Here is a 22,398-nt window from a genome sequence, read left to right as displayed (position 1 = left end):
TCTATTCATGCAGCTTTAAATAGAACAGTAAAGTCATGCTTGAATGACCCAGAAACACTGACATTCATACTGTTCAGAAACCAAGTACTTCTGTATTCCAATCTTTATAACTAACATCCAGTCTGGCTTTCAGTAAGAAGGGAGCGAAAATGGAAATATTGTTTTTAGCTGCTTAAATGTGGGAAAATGCTAATGAATGATAATGTGGAGTATTTATGAGCTCATGAAATTCAGATCTCATTTTCTAGGGCTACTGGCACTGCTAAAAATCAGGGAGGCCACATTATATAATTCATTGAATCCACACTGGGAAACAGACAGGGGAGCTAAAACCCTTTCTTAAACCAGCATGCAGATTCTTTTTTTTTTTTCCATTCGAAGCTCAGCTCAGACTTTAGCACTTGCCCTCTGTGACCCTGTCCTCAGAGGAGTAGGATACTTGTCCATGGTGGTTAGTGATGGAGTGGTGGTAGGTGCCTTTGCCAAGGCCCCTCAATATGTGAGAAAGGCTGAGTTTAGCCTTCGTGCAGATGGTGGCGTTTGGATCCTCAACATGCCTCTAAGCTCACATTAGGGGACAATGTCCCTGCAAGGCGCTGCAACATATTATATGTGCAGCATAAACACATGAATCAGGAAGCACATGATTCATGTGTTTCATCTGTGCTCAACCAAGCATTTCCACACACAAACAAAAATTTAGAACAGAAAAACGCATACATAAGCACAGAGTTTTGCACGTGGTGTATAGCTGCAACAGCAAATGCACACACACACATACACACTCATACAAAGATGTAAGTAAACATTAGTAAGGCAGTGCAAATTTCCCTGCAGGCAACAAGAATAATAGTATGCCCCTTTAGGAAAGCTTCAGCTCAAAAGCAACCGCTACTCAGTTTACATTCCCACTCATTTGACATTTGTCTTGTTTTCCCCTGGAGTCCGTGCCTTTATTCTAAACACGCGTTTCAGTCAAACCAATCGCTCCTGCATCATGGAGGCAGAGGCAGCATCACTAATTTAAAAAGCCAGCATTTCAGACAGACAGAATACATTTGAGACTCAATTTACCTTGGCTCTTTTTATGTTTAACGCTATTAATTAAGGCTCACCAAGTCACATATCCAACCTACTAGGCTTTTAGATTTAAATTAAATTTTCTCTGTCACTATTAATGCAACTGCCTCATCCTCAAATGACTCCTTCTATAATTGGCCCTGAGACTGTTAGTCTTTTAGAGAAGACTTTAAAGTTGGCTTGTTTTCTCCATACAAAATACGCAGTGTGGCACTACAACGAAAGTCCATTGGGTATGCATTCTGTTAATTTTTCATTCTTTTAATGCCACATTAGCCATCTTCCAAATTTATCACTTATAAATGTCAAATGAGCTAGGTGTGGTTTGAGATATGCACCTGAAATCAGTTACTGTTACTATGCTGATTGAATGGACAGAGCATCAAAAGGCCCAGAAAGAGAAACATGAGCAAAAAGGTAAGATTTTTGATGCAGTTTCTATCATCCCATTCTCTGCAGATGTTGCTGTTAGTTACCGTGGAAACCAAGCATGAAAGTGTCTGAATTAAATTTTGCCCATCACATTGGTTAGCCAGTACACAGTACATATCCTGCTAACATCACAGAAGGAATTGCTCAGTATGCTCTGTGTCTTATATAATGTAGGTTATTATTTTCTCATTATATTCAGAATGTTGCTCATTAGTGTTGTTTTAAGGCGTAGCTATGTTACCCATTCTCATTGTTTAAAGAGTGTTTGGAAGCGTGAAAACCTAAATGAATGCTTGCTCAGGCCAAAATTAGTCTAGAAATGTTTCCAGCACTCTATTCTAACAGCCTGCAGAAACAAGCAAAGAGAAATTAGATTGGCTGTTGGGTGGGTCTGTGATATATTGCGTATTTTTAATAGTATTTTTAAGATACTACATTGTATTTCATGTAATGGTAACACACCAATATATGCAAATGTTGAAATATGCCACTGTCCGGCATCATTGCGGCTAAGATCAACTCATGTATGGCTTAGTACATGAGTGGGGTGCAGAAAGAAAGCAGGAATACCAGAGGAGCGAAACACCAGCGAGTAGACAGAGCAGTCGCCCCAGACTGCAAGAACAGACTGACTAGCCTGTGCACCGCCTGGATTGGCTACAAGAAGGCCTATGACTCGATGCCCCACACGTGGATCCTCTAATGCCTAGAACTGTACGAGATCAACAGGACCCTTAGAACCTTCATCTGGAACTTGAAGGAGATATGGCTATAACACTAGAGGCCAACTTCAAGCCAATAGCACATGTCATTATCAAGTGCTGGATTTACCAAGGAGATGTTCTGTCCCCACTGCTGTTCTGCATAGGCCTGAATCTCCTCAGGGAGATCACTGACAGACTGGCTACGGATGCCGACTACAGGATGGACCAATCATCAACCACCTCCTCTGTATAGATGACATCAAGCTGTATGCCAAGAGTGAATGGGACATTGATGCACTGATCCACACCACCAGGGTATACAGCAAGGACATAGGAATGTGATTTGGACTGAAGAAGTGTGGTCGGCTGGTAACAAAGAGAGGGAAAGTAGTCAGAACTGAGGGGATCGAACCAGAAGGCAACATTACAGACATTGAGGACCGCTACAAGTAGCTGGGGAATCCCATAGGCAAATGGGAACCATGAAGAGACCGGGAACCATTGGAACCACGAACAGTTTTTGTAGTTATATTAAATTCAGTTAACAAGAGGCTCTTTTAATCCATTAATGATCATTTAAACACTTTTACTTCATAATTACGCTCAGCTTTGGTCCAAAATTATCAACATACTACATCAAATGAGGTCCATCATAATACTGATGGACCTCACTATTCACCTTTATGAAGTCAAATTGGTCTAAAAAAAATCACTTGTGTAACACACAGCATTTCAAACTTGAGCCTTCAGAATGATCCAGGAGTAGCAGACGTCTTGTGTTAAATAGTGTTAGTTAAGTTAGGTTTATCTAATACACTATAACTCACGTGGACCTGTTGCATTAATGTAATGTGTAGAGCATATTAGAAAGTCAGCAAAAGAAAATGTTACATCAGTGCCTGTTTCCTTTCTCTACCACTACTAAGCTACTACAGAAAGAGTTTAAAGTCAGTTTTAAAAATTAGCAAATATATTTCCTGAAATAAAAAACATCAAATGTTTAAACTGACACATTTTTAATAAAATGCCTATTTTGATTGTGCATCAATATTTTTTCTTTTCTTTATTTATTCATCAGAATTTGAACTTGCATTTATCAACAAAGTGTCAACAGATGAAAATATTGATAAAAACAATTCAGTTATGATTTTTGTATTAATTTTTATGAGGAAGATTGCGGGAAACCTCTGTTACAGAAACACTGTATGCATTTTCTTTCATTAATATAAAAGGTAGCTTAAAGAAAGGACTTGAAAATGTGGTTCAAAGTAGAAGAAGGCAGTATAAATATATTAACAATATGCAGATGCAGTGTTCCATACATTACAGTGAACGAACATACTTGTGTTTTTGTATACTGGCAGAGAGTACTGTGACTAACAGCACAATGCAGACGCTTTTCAAACTGCCTCTTATGAATTCCTGTAACCATGCAAATAGCAGCAGGTAGGAGAGAAGCCTTGTTTTTGAAATTTGGCTTTTCTGTTTTGCATTTTACTTTATTCCACTGAATATTATTAAAGTTATTACTACCATTATTCTTAATTTGGCATTAAAAAGAGCAGTTGAAGTTCAGAAAGTAGCAAAAATATTTGATCTTGCAGAAATACAGCTTTCAAAAAATGGTTTGCCTTCAGCCTTAGCTGCATACTGTATGCTCTCAAATGCTGACATGGTGACAATGGCAGTCCATAAAACTAAAGCCCATCATTTTATCTTTTTCTAAAACCCAATGGTACAAAAAACATTTTTCAGAATTTTCCAGGGACATGTGGATAGTTTTCACCTATTTCTTGTTTTTGCCACATAACTGCCGTGACACAGCTATGATGTCCATTTCAACCTGATCAACTGAGCTTAAGATTTTGTTTTTGTGGTTAAATATTTTTGAAAAGTGCTTTGGAAAATGGTCATGCGACCCATTTATAGTTGTTTAGAAAAGTGAACATAAGCAAGCAGTGATGTTTGTGAGCCTCTATCTATATTTAGGTGTATATTTAATGTACAGGCTCTAAATAAATTACACTTCGCTTCTGTGTGTTCAATATATTTAGACAGCAAAGCCCAGCTCTAGATGTGGCACTTTCATCACTGTGTATCTCTGTATGTGTGTTTTGTGCATCCTCCTACCACAGACAAGGTGCCTCATTTCTCTCGGCTGGGTGACGTGGAGGTGAATGCCGGGCAGAATGCCTCGTTCCAGTGTGTCGCCACGGGAAAAGTTTCTGAGGCTGAGCCCTTCCTACTGGAGGTGAGACCGAGGGATTGTGCACATTAGCGTGTTTGTGTTTTCTTTGTATTAATTATCTTCGCTCACACAGTCAAGGCCACAGCTAAGCTTCTACATAACAGAGCAGGGATCCAAGACTATAGAAGAAAGAACAGAAAAGATAGAGACAGAATGCATTATTAGTTAAAAACAGATGGAGGGGCTAGCAAAATGTCCTTGTTAATCTAAGACGTCATTCTATGCTCTGCTAGTTAAGAGGAACTGAGATACCAGGAACATCAGTTTCCTTGTAAACTTTCTTTTTCTTAGAATTTGTGGAAGAACAGCAATCAGAGACAAAGGGTCCGACTGATAACCAACATTTAAATCTACACTTATTATTGAATAAATGTTTTTCTTTAACAAAAACTAGAGAGTAACTAGATTTAAGATATATGATATAAATAGGGTTGTCTTTTTAAATGATTTGTGATGATGTATGAAAATTTCACAAATGTTGTTGGTAAATTTAATGTAAACCTATGTGTTACCGAAAAGTCTTGAGACTCGATGTCCTAGCTGCAAGCAGGGACAAAACAGTGGCATTTGTGATTATCCTTCATTATTCCAGCTGTGCATTGGCATTTATATTAGTTCAGTCCACCAGAGCACAAAACCTTGAAAGAAGTGAATGAGATTTTTTCCGATTGGGTTGATGTGGAGTTTTGAAACGCACCATTAAACATTTGCCCACAGTGAATTTAAGGATACTGAGGACTGCAGTGCCAAGTTTAGACTGCATCATTGTTCCTTTTCAATCTGGTGATTGTTTGAGATTTAGAGATTTGTTTGTGATTTGGCTTTCAAACACAGCAGAATACAAATTAGAGCCTAAAAAAATGTCCATTAATTCTCCCAAATGCAGCAATTTTTCTCCTTCCAGATCTTCTTCTTGTGCATCTCCTGGTTTCTTAATGCTGCTGCTGCTTTTAGATTGCTCCATGAAAGTCATGCTCTGACCTTGCACTGTGCACGGTGCAGTGGACTTCAAACTTGCTTGAAGCACAGAAATCAGCGTCTCTTTCAAACCGCTCCAATTGCCAGATTGTCAATCTGAATTTCATTGTGTGATCGTGTGCCAGCATACAACACACTGAAAACACACCAGCACAAACTGTGGGACTTCCAATGAGAAATCTAATAATAGAACCTGCAAACAAACAGTTGTAAGGATGCACAAGGAGATGACTTTAAAGGAGAAATTAGTCTAGGTCAGGGATAGTTTTTGACTTTTAAGGGAAAATTCTTTTTATTTACATCTCTTACATTTCAGGTGGACAGGGGCTTTGTATCATAAGATCGTCAGATTGTGTATTCAGTCAGCACTTATTGTGTTCTAATGGCGGGGCCATTTTCAGATTGACACAGCACAGCTTAACAAACGCAGCAACATTTTCACCCTTAGCTGAAGAACATCAAAAATCATTTATGATCAGAAGTAATAGCAACCCTGGATTACCACTGCTCAATTAAAGTCTGGATATGGTAGAGGGGTGTTGAACTTGAATGACCTAAGTGTCCACAAGGTTTTAAACATTTAAAACCTGTTGTGTTGCATAACAGCAGGTGACTAAGATGAACTGTGTCCAACTTTCTCTAATGACATGAAAATGTAACTTATAAAGTTAGCACGGTGTGTTGGTTCTCACCAGGTACTCTGGCCTCCTCCCACAGTCCTAAGACATCCAGTTAGTGGGGATAGGTTAATTGGAAACTCTGAATTGTCCAATGGTGTGAATGGTTGTCTGTGTCTATGTGTTCTGCCCTGAAATGCCCTGTGACAGACTGGGAACCTGTCCATGGTGTACCCTGCCTCTCGCCCTAAGATAGCTGGGATAGGCTCCAGCCTCCCTGCGACCCTGAAAAAGGATAAGCCAATGGATGGAAGTTAAATAAACTTAAACCTCTTAGCATGCATACCATTTTGACTATCATTGAGCCCCAAAGTACAGATATACAATCTTGTGTTTTTAGTACTGATACAGCTCAATACTGCTCAAGTAGATCGGAGAGATCATCCTCATCGGGCTTGCCTTTAGTGCTGCAATATTTGAATCCTATGTTTGCAAATTATTTAATGGTGCTTAAAATAAATTTGGAGTGTTTACTGATAATGAATAAATAATAGACTTTTGGCCCCTTTACATGCTATTAGTTTAGCATTTTTTTAATATAAGATATTGATATCTGTATTAATATTTGATGACTGTGGCCACAGATGTTACTTACATTGCACATTTTGGATAGATAGTTCTGAACCACCAGTCTTTCACTGATTAGTGTTGTGATTTTTACCAGAAGAAAGAACAATGACTTGATTGTGAGCGAGCAACACACTGTATTTAGCCGTTTTAATGTCTAATATGAAACAATGGTAATGGATGGGTGGTTATGAAACTGGAATTGGGTATTTTGTAGGGTACAGTACAAGTATGTATTTCTTTTCTGAAGATACTGCAGAAAAGAAATGCTGTATTTATTTATTTATTTCCTTTTTTAACCATATCACATCTGTTCACACAGCCAGTTTTCTTCATCATATCTGTTTACTTCAAACTACAGAAGGGTCTCAAGAGTCTTAACCATCAAACACCACATGCTTGGAAGTCTGTTAAAATCATCACCCTTCAGAGGCTTGATTATTAAGTTTAGTGAACTCCCAACAGTATATTCAGTATATGAATTCAGCTCATCACTTCAGAAGACTTCAAACCAGAACCGCTTTAAATTTTAGATTGATTTTTCAAACTTGATTGATCTGCCACAACATTAAAAATACCCCTGCAAAATATGTGGTTAGTCATTTGCATCCTACCAAAACTTCTCTGGCCTGGCGTTGCACGGACTCTGCAAGACTTCTGAAGGTGCCCTTAGTATCTGGCATCAAGATGTTAGCAGCAGATTTTATAAGAGATGGTGAAGCAAGCGGCCTAGCACCCTGTTGCTAGTTTTTGATTTGTCCACGTTTCACTGTCAGCATGTACTTACCACTGCTGACTGGACGCACCTCACAGGAGCAGACGTGCTCTGACCGAGGCGTCTAGCCATAAGCACGTGGCTCTTGTCAAACTTTACACAGAATCCTCCCGTGTCCAAAACTCATTGGTGTTTGAAGTTCTCTTATGCAGTATCCCGTGCTTTGGAGCTCTAAGAAAAAAAAATTCTAACAAATTTTTTGGTTTAAAATTTCAAGTCCTCTAACTTCATGGAAGGTCAATACGGTTGTCTCTTAATAGTCAATCACAGAATTACCTGGTGGCAAAGACGTGAAGCCACCTCTTCTGACCTCGCAATTAACTGTGCAGTAGTCATTAAAGAAAATGGGAGCCATTATCTTTTATGTCAGCATAATATCAGCAATAGTACTGCGATTTAGCATTCTTACATAATTCAGAAAGTTTGTGATTCAGAGTTTTTGCCTTTTAATGGTTGTGTTGTGTGCAGAGCCGTTTGAGAGTTTGGATGATTATTAAGTTTGTGCCTCTGCTTTTCTAGCTTTTTGATTGGGATGGCATTTAGTTTACAAAAGCCCCTAAAGTCATTTCTCTCATGCAACTGAAAATAGTTTTCATAGTTTGAATATGAGCTAATATTAGTCTTCATAAATCCATCCTTGAATGCCTCCACTCCTTCTTTTGGCCTTGAAGCCTGCACATCTAAGTGCTTTTGAAATGATAGCAGCAGGGAGAAGACACTTTGCAAATGAGATCTCTGTATACTTGGTGATCCATCCCCTGTGTTTCCACTCAATTTTATTTCACCCCCACCCTCTCTCCTCTGTATCGAAGCCTTTGAAGATCATCGGTGTGTGAAAGACCCATTTTTTTAAATCATTTTCAGACTTTGCAAATTTGTTGACTGAGCTATACACACATGTGAAAATGCAAAGAAACAATAGAAGGCTTGTCTTCTGTAATTTGACAAAGTGCTGTAACTTCTCAGCCCATGTCAGCACGTGTTACACTCCTCCCTGATCCTCTCATTTAGGGGAAAAAAACCAAAAACTGGTAACAGCAGAGAATGGAGATATATCATAAGCCATTACCACCTTCTGTTCCTCCATTTGTTGTTTAGGGCCTGTTTGATCGTCAGCACAGAGACTGCTAATTGCTGCTTTCTCTTTGATCTCCCTGCCAATGCAAAGGTCCTCTCTGGACCAATCTGGAGCTGCTCTCCTCCACTCTTTCTTCTGTTTAGCTAGTCCAAACAAATTGTTAGCATAATGTTTCTTAATCCATTTACATCATATTTCCTCTGCTGTCCTTGAGCCCAAAAATCGCAGACGGCTCTCTCAGATGCTATTTATTTAATATCAACATGTGCTGAGTCCAAACCTGAATTAGTCATTATACAAACTCTTAATTGCATTATGATGCAGGGCTTGCTGCCAGAGAGGAAGAATGGCAGCACACTTGGCAAACAGAAGCATTTTTGCTTTAAAAGCCTGCAGGTGGGATTTAAAGTTTACGTAAAAAGCAAACAAAGAAACAACAACAACAAAATAAACTGTATGTATGCTCTACATTAAAAAGTCATGTTAAACTGATGAAAAAAAGTGGGTTTTTTTAAACCAAAAAAGTAGGAAACAAATTTAAACAGAGATTACATAAAAGAAGATTGCAGATTTTATTGATACCAAGGCTAAAGTTAAATTGAAGTATAATCTGTAGCCGTAGGCAATACTCTGGCACTATATATCTAATTTCATATTTTCTAACAGCAGTGTATTTTTTCCTCCATCCTCCTAAACCAATTCAAACATGCGGATGTCAAACCCACTTACTGGTGAAAACCGTAAGCAGGCAACAGCTTACATAATAATCTACTTATACTGTGCGAGAGGCTGTATATATTGTATCTCGCACCTGGAACAGCTCATTCCGAGTGCTGGCCTCTGATTTCCTGTTCCACCGCTTAAGCCAATTGCCAGTGTGCCTGGAGCACTGACACATTAGCATGGTAGGAGATGTCAGCTCGAGCCCCGGTGCTGGAAACAACAGCAACCCGGGAGGCCTGTGTTACTGGTCTTGAAAGTGAACAAACTATTGTGACCAGTGACATTTATCGCATTTATTATCTTGCCCTCCCATGTGGTTAATTCCAGCCCTGTTTTGTCTTCCTGTCTGCTTCTCAGACGCTTACCTATTTTTAATGACTTGGACAGATGCAGGTAAACACATATGGTTGGGTTGGTGCACTCAATGCTCTCTCTCTCTCCCTCTGTGGACCTTTTCTGGCTGTCAGCGGAGAAACGGCGTGCTGCTGGACACATCCATGCTATCTCGGTTGAGTCACAAGCGGCTGATGGCGACTTTCCAGGTGGAGGCACAGCGTGGAGAGCAGGACCTCTACCGCTGCATCACCCTGTCCCCCAGAGGTGCCGCCGTCTCCAACTTTGGAGAACTCATCGTCAGAGGTAAAATGTAAACATTTTCATGCACAATAATACAGGGAAAACCACAACAATCAGATGACCCCCTATGAACAAGCACTTGACGACAATAGGAAGTGAAAACTTCCTTTAAACAGGAACAAACCTCTGGCAGAATCAGAATTCAAACACGTTTGATATCCTGTGGCTATGGTCATCTTTTATGTACAGTATATGAGATTTGCTCAAAATAAGTTTTTAATTAGCTTTTTAGTTTTACTTTTGCCTTCATCTTTGCTGTTAGGAAGAGGGCCGTATGTCTTCCTTGTGTATCTGGTAAGAGCAATTTATGTGCTGGATGTCTCGCCATAAGCTCTGCAGCAATAACACATGCTAAATGGAAAGACATCCACAACCTAACATGGATAACCTAACACACTTGGATTAGGTCAGTGAGAACTGTAGGGTATTTACCTTGTAATATAAAGTGGCTTAAGACGACTGTATTTTTTTATTGTATGGCGCTATGTATATAAAATTGAAATAAAAGAAAGTTGTCTGCAACAGAGAGCCATACAGACAGCAAAAATTCCCATTCGCCTCTCTTTTTTGTTCACAATCAGCCAGAAAAATGTTGAAAATAAGCTACAGGTAGATTATACTCTTTTCTCCAGCAAATCCTTATTTGTGCAATCCAAACAGCCGCAATAGCCACAATAATGGGAAATATCCGAGGATGAAATACAATTCTTTAAGTGGAAAACAGCAAAATCTTTGTGATTTTTAAGAGAAATAAACAATGAGTTTGGTTCGGTTGGGGGTCCTCGGCTGTTCTGCAGAGGTTGTGTTACTTTCACTGTGCATTATGTGTTTAGCTGTTTCATATATTTCTGATATCATAGTTTTGTCTCTTTGCAAAAACAGCTGTTCTGCTAGAACTGAGTGTGTTACTTATTTCTTTCATTTATTCAACACATTTGCCTGTCCAGATGGGCATAAATCATTAGATTTGTTCTCTGTGCTCTTAAGAAAGCTAGGAGGAAACTAAAAGGAAACTTTGGTATTTTTCTTCCACCTTGTGGGGTCTAAATTATTAACGGGGAAGGAAATCTTTGTCAGTCCAATACTGTGTGAGGACACTATTACCGGCAGCTGCAAAACAACTCGAGTGTAATCCAGCTAGGCAATTGAATATGTCAAAGTAAAAGTGTTTTGTGTGTATTTCTACCGAGAAGCTGTAGATTGTTGTATAACTGAATGTAAAGAAGCTGCCTGGCACAGATCTCAAGGATACCTGCTGGCTGACCCAATCGCTGACATGTTCTTTTGCTTATGTTGCTTTGTTGACCGTGGGTAGCCCTCTGTTCAGCTTGTCTTTTTATTGGAGAAGTAGCAGCACACCAGATGAAATAGTTTGTGTTTGCAAGTCCCCCCCTGCATGAATAAGATGACAACATGCAGCGTTACCATATTTAGAGCAACGGCCGTGAGTCTGGGGGGCCTTGGTCTTTTCTTCTGGTTGATTTTGTGCTGGTGAAACACCATCTCCAGGAGGGCAATTTTTATTCAAGCCATAGATTCTTGGAGTTGCACAGCAGGGATTTCTCTCATCAGTTGACAGATGGAAATTTTTCATACCTGGTATCTACAGGTCCCACTCTTTGCAGAGAGAATTTTCTTTCTCGCTGAGCAGCAGAGAAATGAATGCGGAAGCACTTCCAGCTTCCTGAGAAATGGTCTTTCTTTCTATTCCTTCACCCACTGAGTCCCAGCTTCTCTTTCATTTAGCTCCTTATCTGTGCACTCAAATAAATAGCAGTGATCATCAAGCTGAAAAGACTGACAGCATCCTTGTTATGGTCCACAGGGTCATCTGCCATTACATGTAACTACTGATTTGTTGAAAGTCCGTCTGTAGACAAACTGAACTGCGGAGATGGGTGTGATATTATAAATATGTCATTTATTATGTCAATTGTATGATTTCAGCTACCAAGTACCCCAAATGGAGAGATGTGCCAGGTGCTTGATATCAGTTTTTTGTCCTAAGTCACAGAACTATTGAGCCTGTCAGTGGAAAAATCTCTCTTACTCTGGAAATAGTGCAGTATTGAATCTGAATGCTGTAACTGGCACCCACAAAGTGTGGCATTGCCATATAGCAGCTGTGGAGCATTTTTGTCCCTATTAATAAGCTAGACCAAAGTCATACCTTAAAAAAAGCTGTGATTTTGGATTGCCTTGGATTCTGATTACCTAGATGAGAAGAGGTGTGCCCCACCCAGCACTATACATCCACGGATATTGTTGATGTGGGTAAATCTGTCTGGCCAGTCAGAGCTCAGTTGTAGCCTTTGAAGATGTCAGATCTAAATCTGGTTCAGAAGTGAAAGGTTAAAACTCATCTTTAGAGGATTTGGGGAAAATACCCTAAAATGGTTTGATCTAATTTTATCTGTTTACTGACACTGAATTTTGTTGTTAAATGGTTGTGATCAGACTGTCACGCAGTGTCCACTCTGACCCACAGACTGGTCTTTCTGGGTGGCAGTTATTTAAAGTGGTAAGCAATGCTGCCATCCAAGAAACAAGAAGAGCCTAGCTTCAGGTCTGCTGGTCTCTGTAGAGTTTGCAGAGGTTTTGTGCTTTTGTTTCCTTTTTGACAAAATTGAAACGCATGTATTTATCGTTTTCTAGCCTTCTTACCTTTTACAATTTTCAGTGTTCAACATCTGAGATGGTCACCTTTTCAACAAGCTTTTTCACTGTTGGGTGAATTCAGCTGCACAGATCTACATGTGATGGAGTAAAATAACAACAAGTCTTTCCAAAATAACACTTATTTTACACTTTCATTGTCACTGACATTTGCTAATGAGTGAGCAGAACAGAAACATCATTGACACTGTCACCCAAAATAAAATAGGTGTGTTTTGAAAGGTGCGGCATTGTTTGTTGAAACACCATCTCTTTCTTTACGTTCCAATATGTCATGTCATAAAACATCTTCAGGCAGGTGTTATAACCTTGCGATATATCAGTCAGAATCACTGCACACCCAGTTCCTCACCCACACCATCGTGTGATGAATTAATTTGATGTTCGCCTGGTTGATGAGGGTCATATTATCCATCAAGGCTGTAGGTTTTTATGCACATAGAGTACTGAATTAGTTATGCAATTATTCATGCAAATAAGCTCTTATTCAGCATCATTAGAGTGAAAATTAAGATTTTTCAGCATTCAAGAGCCTCTCACACTCTTGCTCTATCTATCTTTCTCCTAGTACTGATGTGATTAAAAGATTTTTATGACTAAATGCTCCAGTAGAGCAGAAATAATGTTATTGAAACTGTAAAACAAAAAGAGAAAATCCATGTCAGAGATCCTTCACTTCTCCTTTCCTATTTTTCGACTTTTCCTTCCTGATGAAAAAATAAAACCTGTTTTCCATCAGACGCACTCGCATTTTTTAATTGAGTTTTTTCTGTTTTGCTTCCAAAACCTGATTCTAATATGAATTTAAAATAATAAGTACTTTAAAAATGTAGAGGAAATTATTTTGGTTTCTGCCTTTCAGTGCCACCAACACCGATTGCACCCCCCCAGCTTTTGCGGGCAGGTCCCACCTATCTGATCATCCAGCTCAACACTAACTCCATCGTGGGGGATGGACCGGTCATTCGGCGGGAAATCCAGTACCGGGCTAGCCAGTCCACTTGGACAGAGACTCATGGTGTGGGTTCGCTTACATACAAGGTTTGGCACCTGGAGCCAGACACAGAGTATCACATCAGTGTCCTGCTAACCCGGCCTGGGGAAGGAGGCACCGGAGCACCCGGGCCCCCACTGATCAGCAGGACAAAGTGTGCAGGTGAGTCACTTTAAAAGTCACAGTGTCCTCAAAAAAGAGTACACAACATCAGAGCTAACTTGGCTTCAGTTACAGACAGAAAGAAAGCTGCTCTGGCATCAAGAGAATATCTCATTAGTTAGAATAAACCTCAGTGGGTAGGACAATATATATTAAGACCCTTACATTTTAGAACGTGTGGTTGATGGAAATAATGGACATTAAATTTAGAATTAATTTTGATCATGGGAAATGCTCAAAATATGACCTTGAATCAAAAGACTCTGTGCTTCTTTTTGTCTGTCAGGTAAAACCTAGCACTTATTGGTGCAGCATTACTTCCTCTTACATAATTTCCATTTATTGAATATCTAAGGTCACAGTGCAACGAGGAAATGCTAAAAGCTAATGTGGCATGAGTTGAGATTTGCTAGAATATAAAGGAACATAGGTGTTAGGGTTGCAAAGGGGCGGAAAATTTCCGGTAAATTTCCAAAAAATTTCCGGTAAATTTCCATGGTAAGTTAAGCTTGGGAATTTTGGAAATATTCCATATTGGAAACTTTCCATGGAAATAATGGGAATTATGGAAATTAATGGGAATTTAGGAGAACTAACTGGGAAAATATTATTTCCAAGCATAAATATAAACAGAAATCATAAGAAAACCTCCATGCAAAATGTTTTCAACAGATATTTCAACAGATTTATTTGTAAGTACAGTAGAATAGAACACGTTTCAATAACTTGTTTCATGGATGAATAAAAACAGAAATGTTGATTTCAATATTACCATCCCCTAACCCCGCTCATTCAAAAATGCCCCCTGTCCAAAAATCTCCAAAAAGTCCCATTCAAAAGGTTAAATGAAAAATGCCACTTATCCTCCAAAACGTCCCATTAAACATGCAAATCTTCCTTCAAGCAATCCTCTTTTCTCATTTTTGCTCAGTCAATAGACTCTTCCTGGACCTCATCATCATCCAACAACATGTCCACTTCCTCAGCATCCAACTCTGAGTCTTCCTCTTCAGTGTCACTTTCCAGCCTTGTTGAGGATGGCTCTGTGTCAGGCTCAAAGAGCCGTAGGTTTGCCCGAATGCCGACCAGCTTTTCCCCTCTCACATTTGTGAGCCTGTTGCGAACTTTTGTGTGGGTGTTCCCAAACAGTGACCAGTTGCGCTCGGAGGCGGCTGATGATGGTGGGATTTGGAGGAGGATGGAGGCTACAGGTGCAAGGGCCTCAGATTCACATAGTCCCTTCCACCAGGTGGCTGCAGATATGTGCTGGCATGACTGCCATATTCCATCCCCTTTCCAAAGGCCTTGCTTTGTTCGATACTTTGCCAAACTGCCTAGAACTTTGCCTTCATCGAGACCCAGGTGGTCAGACATGGCTGTAATGACCGCATAGGCACCATTGATCTCTTCCCCAGAAAGTATGCCCTTGTCATATTTGGGGTCCAGCATGTATGCTGCTGCATGCACTGGCTTCATGCAGAACTCCCTCCGCTGTTCCAATGACTTGACCACAGCCGTTTCCTCTGCTTTCAGTAGTAGGGAAGTGGGCAGAATTGTCTGGATTTCTTCTTTGAGTTCTGCAAAAAGGCACTGGACATCTGACAAGATGGCACCATCCCCCTCTATCTTCGCTATTGCTGCTGCAATAGGTTTGAGGATTTTCTGACTGCTAGATACTCTTTCCCAGAACACATCATCCAAGATGACCTTCTTGATGTCACTGTCGATGCCTACAGACTGGGATATGGCCATCTCTTGCAGAGACTCCTTTCCCTCCAGAAGGCTGTCAAACATGATAACAACACCACCCCATCGCGTTATGCTGGGAAGCTTCAGTGTAGTACTCTTGTTCTTTTCCTTTTGCTTTGACAGAAATGTAGCGGAAGTTACTTGTTTGCCTTTAACATATTTCAGAACTTGCTTCGCTCTCTTATTCAGAGTGTCCATTGTTTTTAGTGCCATTATGTCTTTTAGGAGAAGATTTAGTGTATGGGCAGCACAGCCAATAGTAGTTATATGAGGGTAGGTCTCCTCCACATGTGCCCAGGCAACCTTCATGTTGGCTGCGTTGTCAGTGACCAGTGCAAAAACCTTATCTGGTCCAAGGTCATTGATGATCACTTTTAGCTCATCTGCAATGTATTGGCCTGTGTGTCTGTTTTCCTTTGTGTCTACACTCTTGTAGAACACAGGCTGAGGAGTGGTGATTATGTAGTTAATAATTCCTTGTCCCCTGATATTGGACCATCCATCAGAGATGACTGAAATACAGTCAGCTTTGTCAATGGTCTGTTTCACCTTTGCTTGAACTCGACTGAACTCTTCATCTAGTAGATGAGTAGACAATGCATGTCTGGTTGGGGGAATGTAAGCTGGTCGGAGAACATTCAAAAATCTCTTCCAGTACACATTGGATGTCAGCATCAGGGGTGAGCCAGTTGCATAGATTGCACGAGCGAAACACTCATCTGCGTTTTTCTGGCTAGTGTCATCCATAAAATCAAAGAATCCTCTAATGCCAGAGGGACCAGGAGCTGATGAGTGGGTATCTGACTCTGATACAGCTGAAACAGATTCATTTTCCCCTTGAGTGGAACTCCTGGCTGGCTGCTGCATGTGTTGGGCCTTGAGGAATTTTTTTGCACTTTGCAATGTGCTGCTGCATTTTCGTGGCATTCTTCACGTACGTCTTATCACAATACTTACACATATATACAGATTTCCCTTGTACATTAGCTGGTGTAAAATGTCTCCACACATCAGATAGCGCACGTGGCATTTTTCTGTAAAATAAAACAAGAGCTTGTAAAAATGCTAATGCAATTCAAGAGATCGTAATAATACAATTGCAATATGATAATAAACAGATATAAATAGTAAGGCTAGCTAAACAACTGGAATGATCTTCAAAACAAAACAGCCAAATGAGGAAGCTAGCATCTTCTTTATGTTATACTAGCTATGGCTTACTTAGCATCTAACAGATGCTAGCATTTTATTTAGCATCTTATCAGATTGCTATCTACCAGATTAATACATTTTATGTGATATTCACAATTTAATCATTTAATGAATAGGGGAGACCGGGGATAGTTGTAACGTGGGTCAGTTGTAACACTTCCAATTTCTCCAATCAGGGCTAAGTTTCAAATGATGTGATTCATCCTGTACATGCCCAATTCAGTTCTGCTATCACATGTGAAAAATCAACACATTTTGTCAAACACAGACAATTTAACATGAAAAAAAGTAATTTGTATGCCAAAAAGTAAGTTTTTCTACTTTATTTCAATTTCTAATAGCATTATCTGCTATTATTATTTGTATGTCTATGGAGATATATTCTGTGTAGGTCTTTAGTGCAAATGTTTTAGCCGTTGGCTGTAATGTTAGCTAGTTCATGGCTATAGGAGTCTGGGTCAGTTGTAACAGCAACAGTCTGGGTTAGTTGTAACAATAATGCAGATGTTACAACTTACCACACTATTACTTTAACTTATATTAAACAAGTTGGGCCAATGACATCAGCAGAGAGAGGTTCACTGGTCGCCTTTGTATATGCGGTTAATGCCGTTGGCAACACAATTCCTCCACTGTTTGTGTTCCCACACATACATTATGCAGACCACTGTGTCAGAGATGGACCAGTAGGAAGTATTGGTAGTGGAAATAAATCAGGATGGGTGCAAGAAACTGATATTTCCTCATCTTTCTGAAGCACTTTGCAAACCACACCAAGGTAAGTCATGATAAAAAAGTAATGGAATTGCAATGCTGGTGCACAACTACATTTTTTCAGCTTCATTGTTATGTTCAAAATTGGTGCAAGAGTTGTAGGTTATAATGCCCACTGAGCCAATGAGGCCAAACTCAAGGAAGACCAACCAAAATTAATGAAATATTCAGTTGAAGAAAATTCCATAATTTGTCTTTTTGGGGGGTTGGAATATGTTCAAAAGCTAGATTTCTGCATTCTGTCACACACACACAGCTACATTAATTTGTGTTTGAGACCATACCATGCAATGGGTAATTGTGCTGCAGAGAAAATAGCTGCACTATTTAATAGCAGAGACATGTAAATACTTTGCACTACATTTTGAATCCACTAACTTAAAAGAGCTCCAATTTACAGACAGAAATGTCAAAAATGTTACAACTATCCCCGGTCTCCCCTATATTTTCCCATAATATCATCAAAACTTACCTCACTTGTTAAGTCCACAGGCTGAAATGTGTGCCTTCAATACTCTTTGTCCTTCAGGCTCAAAAGTGTGGTCCATGTGTACATGTGATGGAGGCATGCACAGTGCCAGTAGGTGGTCTCAATAGCCATGCAGCAAGCATGTGCTCTGTACATGTGATTAAGGAATGGCATGGATATTCAAGTGTATTTGAATTGCATTTGTTTGTTTTTGTCAATATTATGCTAAAATATACTTTGCTTAACTATATTTAAGTTCCCTAAGAAGAGCCAACCTTCAATTTGGAAAATTCCCAGTTTATTCCCATAAATTCCCGTTAATTCCCGTTTATTCCCATGGAAGGTTTCCATCTTTGAAAATTCCGGGAATTTTGCAACCCTAATAGGTGTACAGACACCCACTCAATTCTGCACTTTTTTGGCAAGCATTTTTGGGATGTTAGCGTCATCGTGGCATTTTTCTGGTGGAAGATAAATTTTTACTTACATGGAAACTACATGGAAACAATGCACAGCCACACTAACCTAGTCATTAAAAAGAAAAATTACCCAATGTAAAGATGTGTTAAGGGGCAAACTATTCATATAGACCAAAACTTTTTCTCAAGCCCTAAATATGTTTTTAATGCCATTTTAATATAAGACTCTATGGCAGGGATGGGCAACTCCAGGCCTTGAGGGCCAGTGTCCCGCAGGTTTTAGAGCTCACCCTGGGACAACACACCTGAATCAAATGATTAGTTTGTTACCAGGCATCTGGAGAACTTCAAGACATGTTGAGTAGGTCATTTAGCCATTTTAATCAGCTGTGATTATCTAAAACCTGTGGGACACCGGCCCTCAAGGCCTGGAGTTGCCCACCCCTGCTCTATGGGGATTGACCTGTTCGAGCCCCCCTCCAGTGGCCGTTGGAGGAACTGCCGATTCTGCACTTCTGTTGACTTAACTTTTGAACCCTAGATGTCGCTGGTTGGGCCCGACAAAGAAGATCAATATTTTTATCTATTATACCTACTGTATATTGGTATATAATTCATTACAAGTCAATTCATTCAATTCCCGGAGTACATGTCCCGATATCTTTGGTTTTTCCCTGTGTCTTCACCTGGGCCCACTGTGAGTTTGACTTGTGCTTTTTAACGAAATGCCTCCATTATAGATGGCCATCAAGTGTGTTGTGACATTTATGTTACACTCAGAATAAATTAGATCTAATCACTGTCTTGTTTTTTTTCAGTATTTTCCTTTTTTTTTTATCATAGTACCTGCAGAAATAACCCACATCATCTTGAACTTTGTGTTTAGCTATGATTAGCTAATGTTAGCGCACTGAAATGCTGATCATGGTAACTATTACACATGCTCAGGGTTAGCTTGTTAGCATTGTGACTATGTGTCATATCTAATAAAATGCTAGAGGCTGAGGAACTGTAACTACACATCTGACGGCTGATGAGTTGCTATGACACATACAGAAACAAAAGACTTTCTTGTGCTGATGCGCATCTAGATTCACAAGCTTCTGTGGTGATATGACATATCACTTAACTTGTACTTCGCCTGCAGCCACAAAAGAACTAAAGGTGTTTCTGTTGTTATTTCACCATAGAAGGTGTCAGATGCTTTCTACTTAACTGTGGCTCATAATGAAAACACAAATTTAAATGAGGATCTAGCCATGCTTTCATCAGTACTCATTTACATGCACGATTAGAGTTCAGTGAGAAGGGGATGATGTGTACAGAAATCAGGCTGAAGCACCGTACTCTTTAGTTTAGGACTGGTCTTAGCCCAGCCTTCAACTACAGTGTAGCTGAAGTGGTTGTGTAGTATAAAGGTTCTCCATTTTTTTCATGTTACGCCATGCAAAGCAGAGGGCAGAGACTTTTCTCTCCCTCTCATCTGTGTTTTAGCTGCAGTGCTGCTCATCTTGGTGAAAAAGACACCCCGCTGCTCTGTCAAGTAGATGGCATGACGTCCCTGTCACCTGCCACACTCTTTGATCCGCTCTTGTCACTGTCTTTCACTCGCCCACCTCCTGTCGGCTCCCATTGCTCACATCTGAAGCTTTATCCCCAGGGAGAAAGCGGCAGACAGCAGAGGCCCCGTGACACCAAACTCTGGATGAATTTTTCTTCTTAATGTGTCTCCGGGAGTCATTTCTTTTTAGCAGATAACATTTCATTTTAGACACTTGTCAATTGTCACATTCCATCCTTGCTGGTGCAGGGTATTAAAATCCCATGGTGCTATTGTTCAGAATTGCTGACCACACAGACCTCCAGCTCAAATGCTAAGCGAATGATGTGCCCATCTGCTTTAGCTTCAGGTCTAAATGTGTCCTGTATGGCTGCAGAAGGGAGATCTTGGCATGAACGCAGATGTGCCATGTACTCCAGTATTAATATCTTCTTTCCTTTTCTTGTATAAGGCAGCATATGTTCAAGTTTTATCTTTGGGAGAAAGAAATTAACCTATTGATAATTGATGGAGTACATTGCTTCTAGCTGATACATCTCAAATGCCTAAAATAAAGTGTTTGTCAGATTACCCAAAGCTTTCTAATCCAACTTGGAATTCTGGGGTCTATATCTACAAAATGTCTAGCAGTGCAGACACCTGGTTATACCCGTGTATGCAAAAAGAGATGCAACACGTCCCTACAAGGAATTTTCTGAAATAGTGTGCTATTTATGCAATTCATCAAAAGCATATAAAATGTACACAGAACAATCAGAGTCACCATCAGAGTGTGTGGGCTTCTGGAAAAGGGTTTACTTTATGTTATCAATAATCTTTAGCCCCTTCTTACACAAATGTATGTTATTTGGAGTCTAGTGTTATCATAACTAATAAATATGATGGCCAAAGCTATTATCATACAACTGTTCAAATAAGTGTGTAGCAAATGGGTTCCAATGGTAAATTTTATTCACATCTTTTAAATTTTTAGCTGTTTGATGGCTTTTCAAATACAGTGGCTTGCAAAAGTATTCGGCCCCCTTGAACTTTTCCACATTTTGTCACATTACAGCCACAAACATGAATCAGTTTTATTGGAATTCCACATGAAAGACCAATACAAAGTGGTGTACACGTGAGAAGTGGAACGAAAATCATACATGATTCCAAACATTTTTTACAAATAAATAACTGAAAAGTGGGGTGTGCGTAATTATTCAGCCCCCTGTGTCAATACTTTGTAGAACCACCTTTTGCTGCAATTACAGCTGCCAGTCTTTTAGGGTATGTCACTACCAGCGTTGCACATCTAGAGACTGAAATCCTTGCCCATTCTTCTTTGCAAAACAGCTCCAGCTCAGTCAGATTAGATGGACAGCGTTTGTGAACAGCAGTTTTCAGATCTTGCCACAGATTCTCGATTGGATTTAGATCTGGACTCTGACTGGGCCATTCTAACACATGGATATGTTTTGTTTGAAACCATTCCATTGTTGCCCTGGCTTAATGTTTAGGGTCGTTGTCCTGCTGGAAGGTGAACCTCCGCCCCAGTCTCAAGTCTTTTGCAGACTCCAAGAGGTTTTCTTCCAAGATTGCCCTGTATTTGGCTCCATCCATCTTCCCATCAACTCTGACCAGCTTCCCTGTCCCTGCTGAAGAGAAGCACCCCCAGAGCATGATGCTGCCACCACCATATTTGACAGTGGGGATGGTGTGTTCAGAGTGATGTGCAGTGTTAGTTTTCCGCCACACATAGCGTTTTGCATTCTGGCCAAAAAGTTCCATTTTGGTCTCATCTGACCAGAGCACCTTCTTCCACATGTTTGCTGTGTCCCCCCCATGGCTTTTGGCAAACTGCAAACGGGACTTCTTATGGTTTTCTGTTAACAATGGCTTTCTTCTTGCCACTCTTCCATAAAGGCCAACTTTGTGCAGTGCACGACTAATAGTTGTCCTATGGACAGATTCCCCCACCTGAGCTGTAGATCTCTGCAGCTCATCCAGAGTCACCATGGGCCTCTTGGCTGCATTTCTGATCAGCGCTCTCCTTGTTCGGCCTGTGAGTTTAGGTGGACGGCCTTGTCTTGGTAGGTTTACAGTTGTGCCATACTCCTTCCATTTCTGGATGATCACTTGAACAGTGCTCCGTGGGATGTTCAAGGCTTGGGAAATCTTTTTGTAGCCTAAGCCTGCTTTAAATTTCTCAGTAACTTTATCCCTGACCTGTCTGCTGTGTTCTTTGGACTTCATGGTGTTGTTGCTCCCAATATTCTCTTAGACAACCTCTGAGGCCGTCACAGAGCAGCTGTATTTGTACTGACATTAGATTACACACAGGTGCACTCTATTTAGTCATTAGCACTCATCAGGCAATGTCTATGGGCAACTGACTGCACTCAGACCAAAGGGGGCTGAATAATTACGCACACCCCACTTTTCAGTTATTTATTTGTAAAAAATGTTTGGAATCATGTATGATTTTCGTTCCACTTCTCACGTGTA

At 40.1% G+C, this 22,398-nt stretch overlaps 1 protein-coding gene across 7 annotated transcripts in view; it reads left to right on the top strand.

The window, feature by feature from the left end:
• LOC100696522 (receptor-type tyrosine-protein phosphatase U) overlaps positions 1-22,398 on the top strand; it is a 264,936-nt gene that overhangs the window by 150,945 nt on the left and 91,593 nt on the right. For all 7 annotated transcript variants that reach the window (XM_025902285.1, XM_025902283.1, XM_025902284.1 and 4 more), the window contains exons 5-7: positions 4,352-4,467; positions 9,730-9,901; positions 13,437-13,730. In XM_025902285.1, the coding sequence (XP_025758070.1) occupies positions 4,352-4,467; positions 9,730-9,901; positions 13,437-13,730 (582 nt within the window). The remainder of the gene's footprint in view (positions 1-4,351; positions 4,468-9,729; positions 9,902-13,436; positions 13,731-22,398) is intronic.

The sequence above is a fragment of the Oreochromis niloticus genome, linkage group LG22, assembly GCF_001858045.2.
Source record: "Oreochromis niloticus isolate F11D_XX linkage group LG22, O_niloticus_UMD_NMBU, whole genome shotgun sequence".
In the NCBI taxonomy this organism is placed as follows: domain Eukaryota; kingdom Metazoa; phylum Chordata; class Actinopteri; order Cichliformes; family Cichlidae; genus Oreochromis; species Oreochromis niloticus.
The sequence above is the reverse complement of the archived record's forward strand: the minus strand, read 5'-3'. Positions and strand labels throughout refer to the sequence as shown.